Genomic DNA, 4919 nt, shown 5'->3' on the forward strand with positions numbered 1-4919 from the left:
CTAGTTTCATAACGCCCAAGATTGTTTTTACAGGTGCAGAAGACCTGGAGGCCCATCTCACAACATTTAATGCTCAGATGATGATCTCGGGAGGAATGGATGTTATGCATTGCAAGATGCTTATGGGCACGCTCACAGGCACAACGCTACAATGGTTTGTTGGCCTCCCAGACGACCACATCACCTCGTTTGATCAATTTTCTGGATGGTTCAGGGAACAATTCATCGTCAACCAAGGTCAATCGTCTGTCCCTTTCGACCTCTTCGGTGTAAAGCAGAGACAGGGAGAACCTTTGAAGGATTTTTTGAATAGGTTTGGGGCATTCGTAGTAAAGATCCAAACTTAGGAGGAGGCCTTGATGGTCCATGCCTTTAGGCAGGGGATCATGTCATGGCCATTCAGCGACTCGCTGATCAGAAATCGGACAAGGACATTCACGGAGATCCGACAACGAGTTGTTGCCCACATCATCGTGGAAGAGGTTGTAACAGTAAAGCGCGGTAGCACGTACCTAGAGCAGGCCAAGCCTAAAGAAGGCAGTCGAGCTCAACCAATGAGAGTACATGAAGTTGTGACCGAGAAGAGGTCAGACACACGACGAGCACCTTTTGCGCCAAGAAAGAGCCAACCCGGGTCGAACGCGAAAGACGACCTGCCTTTCTGACCCAAGTTTAGAATGATTTACAAGGAGCTGTTGCTATGCCGGGTATGGTAGATAAGCTGAGATCCCCCCCCCCCCCCCCGAAATCTAATAGGAATTTGGCGGTCTGGTGCAAGTTCCACAAAGCGTTCGGGCATGATGTGCGACACTGTATAACCCTAGGCTACCAGTTAGCGGGCTTGATAAAGGATGGGTTTTTCAAAGAGTATCTAGAGGGGAGTTAGGAAGGGTCGAAGGAGGAGATTCCTCTAGCGGACCAAGGGCACGAGGTACCTGTCCACGACAAGATCAATAGTATCTCAGGAAGATTTTCAAGAGGGGGATTGTTCCGCCTACAAACGTAAGAAGTATGCGAAGGAGGTGATGACAGTAGAGGTGCGGGGGACTGACCAGCCATTCGAGCCCGACCTTTGCTTTACAAAGGCTAATCTGGGAGACGTAGTTCCACACGAAGATGATCCAATAGTGATCTCGGTCGTCACTGTGGGAAGAAGAGTGCACAGGGTTCTCATTGACCAGGGGAGCTTGGCCGACGTAATGTTTTGGGTAACATTTAGTAAGTTGCAGTTGTCACCAGACTAGCTGAGACCATATGACGGCTGCTTGTTTGGTTTTGCTGGAGATTAGGTGGAGGTAAGGGGGCATGTGGAGTTGAGGACGACTTTCTCAGACGACACCTCATCTCGCACAATCAGTATCAGGTATTTGGTTGTTAATGCAGTTTCGGCTTATAATATGCTTTTGGGAAGACCTTCCTTGAAAAGGTTAGGCGCAGTGACCTTGATAAGGCACATGAAGATGAAGTTGCCCTCCCTTGAGGGAGGGGTAATTGTCATCAAGTCTGACCAGAAGACGACGAGGAAATGCTATGAAAATAGCCTAAAAAACAAAAGGGGAATAAATTTGGTGAAGTTCAGAAGAAAAAGATTAAAGGGAAGAAGTTCAAGCTCGGCTCATCACTGGGCCAGGAGATCCAAGATCAGATCGCCGAAGTCATAGCAAGACACTTGAACGCTTTTGCATGGACTGCCTCAGACATGCCCGAAATCGACCCTGATTTCTTGTGCCACAGACTCACTATGGACGAGAAGGTCAGACAAGTAATACAGAGGAGAAGGAAGTTTAATGAAGAGAGACGTCTGGTCATCAAGGAAGAGACACAGAAACTTTTGAGTGTTGGCCACATAAGGGAAATCCAATACCCTGAGTGGCTAGCAAATGTAGTGTTGGTAAAGAAGGCCAATGGAAAGTGGAGAATGTGTGTTGACTTCACGAACTTGAATAAAGCTTGTCCTAAGGACTCATAGTCGCTGCCCAACATTGATTCCTTGGTGGACAACGTACAGGTTGCCGACTTCTGAGCTTTCTAGACGCATTTTCGAGGTACAATCAGATTCAAATGCACCCCTGTGATGAGAGCAAGACCGCGTTCATGACGGAACTTTCTAGCTATTGTTTTAAAGTTATTCCCTTTGGGATGAAGAACGTCGACGCTACCTATCAGAGGTTGATGGATAGGATCCTCGCCCCCATGATAGGGCGAAATGTGCAAGCATATGTGGATGACATGGTCGTCACCTCGGAAGAGAAAGACCAGCACGTCACCGACTTGGAGGAGCTATTCACTACTATAGCTAAGTATGATATGAAATTGAACCCAGAAAAGTGTGTATTTGGGGTAGAGGCAGGGAAGTTCCTAGGATTCCTGCTCAGTGAATGGGGGATAGAAGTGAAGCCAGACAAGTACGCAACAATCATAGGAATGAGGAGCCCTGCCACTATGAAGGAAGTGCAATAATTGACTGGACGGATGGCGCCCTGTCCCGGTTCTTATTAGCAAGAGGAGATAAGGGGTACCCTTACTTCCAATGTTTGAAGAAGAATAGTCGCTTCACGTGGACTCACGAATGTGAAGAGGCGTTCCTCAAGCTGAAGGAGTACTTGGCTAGCCCGCCTGTACTTTGTAAGCCGCTACCAGGTACTCCCCTTCGTCTCTACTTTGCAGTTACAAATCGAGCAATCAACTCGGTCATTGTGCAAGAACAAGATCAGGTTGAGAGGCCCATATACTTCGTGAGCAAGGTACGATATCAGGCCATCGAGAAGGCAGCCTTGGTAGTAGTGTTCACAGCTCGGCAACTCCGTCACTACTTCCAAAGTTTCACTGTGATTTGTCATGATCGATCTTCCAATTCGTAAGGTTCTCTAGAAGCCCGATATAGCAGATGGTATGCTGGCAGTCGAGCTATCTGAGTTCGATGTACAGTACAAACCCATGGGGCCTGTTAAGGGCCAGGTATATGCTGATTCCATGGTAAAGCTATCCTCAGAAGCCACGTAGGTAGACGGTGGAGAGTTTCAGTGGGTCATCTCCGTGGACGGATCCTCTAATCAGCAAGGTAGCGATGCGAGAATCATTTGGAGGGACCAAATGGACTGTTGATTGAGTAGGCCCTTAGATTCCCTTTTAAGGCCAAAAATAGCCATGCTAAGTACGAAGCGTTGGTAGGTGGGATGTTGATTGCCAAAGAGTTTGGCACTCAAAGTTTGCTGGTAAAAAGTGACTCACTGCTGGTAACCGGGCAGGTCACATGTGAGTACCAGGCCAAAGATCCACAAATGGCCTCGTACCTGAGGTATGTTAGGAATCTTTTTCCACGTTCGAACTTGTCCATGTCCCAAGGGAGCAGAATGCCCGAGACCTACTGGCCAAAGTGGCAAGCTCAGGTAAAGGAGGTGGACAAAGGTCAGTTATCCAGGAGAACCAAAATTTCCCAGGACCACTACAGATGGAGCAGCAGAGGTCAACCATGTGGAAACCTTGGGGATCAGCTCGGTAAAAGGTAGGGGGCAAAAGGTAGGGGGCACCGATCAATGACGCAAGAGACGTTGAGGGGGCCCAAGATAAGCACTTATGTCTTGTTGGGAGAAGAGTTGTTAGAGGTCTTACAACTTGCCGTGGAAGAGACCTGAATGACGCCATACCAGTACTACCTCGCTGATGGTATGCTTCTGGTAGAGCCCACAGAGGCAAGAGTGGTCAAGAGGAACACGGGAAGGTATACCCCGGTGGATGGAAAGCTGTTCCGACATGGCTACACTCATCCTATCCTCACTTGTGTAAGTGGGGATCAGTGTACCCGTATCATGGCAAAGCTCCATGAAGGCATTTGTGGGAGTCAAGTTAGAGGGCGAGCTCTCTCTTTGAAGGTCATTCGAGTTGGGTACTACTGGCCGACCATGATGGAGGACTGCATGAGTTATGCACAACGGTGCGAGCAATGTCAAAAGCATGCTGATTGGCATCATGCACCCCCAGAGGAGTTGCGATTGATACATAGCCCCTGGCCTTTCCATACTTGGGGAATAGACTTCTTAGGTCGATTTCCCCTGGCGATCCGCTAGATGAAGTACCTAGTGGTGGCCATTGAGTACTTCACCAAGTGGATAGAAGCCGAACCAGTTGCCCAGATAATTGCCCACAGGGTTGAGCACTTCGTATGGAGGAACATCGTTAGTCATTTTGGGATCCCAAGACACTTAGTGTCTGAAACCGACACCCAATTTGCAAGTTAGCAGTTGTGCAATTTGTGCACATAGTTCAGAATCAAGCAGGTGTTCACCTCAGTAGAGCATCCTCAGACGAACGGTCAGGTCAATTCCTCCAATAGAGTCTTGATCAGGGGCTTGAAGAGGAGGTTGAAGAAGGCTAAAGGGACCTGGCCAGAAGAGGTGCCTCTAATTTTGTGGGCCTACCACACTATTCCTCAATCCACCACGAAGGAAATGCCCTTCAGTTTGGTGTATGGGTCAGACGTCATGGTCCTTGTAGAGATCCAAGAGAGCTCGCCGCGATTCCAAAACTTCGTGGTAGAAGAATCTAACGAAGGGAGGAAGGTGAACCTAGACATACTCGACGAGGTGTGAAAGCAAGCACGCGTCAAAGCTAAAGCTTTGAAGAGAGGGGTGGAGAAGAAGCAAAGGTCCAAGCTGAGATCTCGGCAGTTCCAGATCGCCAACTTAGTATTGTGAAAGGCTCACCCTTACCAATTGGAGAATAAGTTGTCTCCCAAATGGACTGACCCATTCGCGTGGTAGAGGTGCTCAGAAACGGAGCCTACATACTCGAGACTCTGGAAGGCGGAGCCATACCCCGAACATGGAATGGGACTAACCTCAAGTTTTATTTCAGTTGATATGTTTTGTCAAATGTTTTATGAACAATTCAAATAATTAAGGGGACACTTTTTTTCCCTT

At 48.2% G+C, this 4919-nt stretch overlaps 2 protein-coding genes across 2 annotated transcripts; both read left to right on the top strand.

Annotated features, from left to right (window-relative positions):
- The first annotated feature begins 3635 nt into the window (after positions 1-3635).
- On the top strand, positions 3636-4067 carry LOC137806742 (uncharacterized). The gene has a single exon (XM_068607006.1). It carries the CDS (start codon positions 3636-3638, stop codon positions 4065-4067), a length of 432 nt encoding a protein of 143 aa, XP_068463107.1.
- LOC137806749 (uncharacterized) lies at positions 4068-4589 on the top strand. The gene is made up of 2 exons (XM_068607017.1): positions 4068-4175; positions 4263-4589. The coding sequence occupies exons 1-2, from the start codon at positions 4068-4070 to the stop codon at positions 4587-4589; spliced, it is 435 nt and encodes a 144-aa protein (XP_068463118.1).
- The last annotated feature ends 330 nt before the right edge of the window (positions 4590-4919 follow it).

This window comes from Phaseolus vulgaris, chromosome 11, assembly GCF_051622355.1.
Source record: "Phaseolus vulgaris cultivar YP4 chromosome 11, ASM5162235v1, whole genome shotgun sequence".
Classification (NCBI taxonomy): Eukaryota; Viridiplantae; Streptophyta; class Magnoliopsida; order Fabales; family Fabaceae; genus Phaseolus; species Phaseolus vulgaris.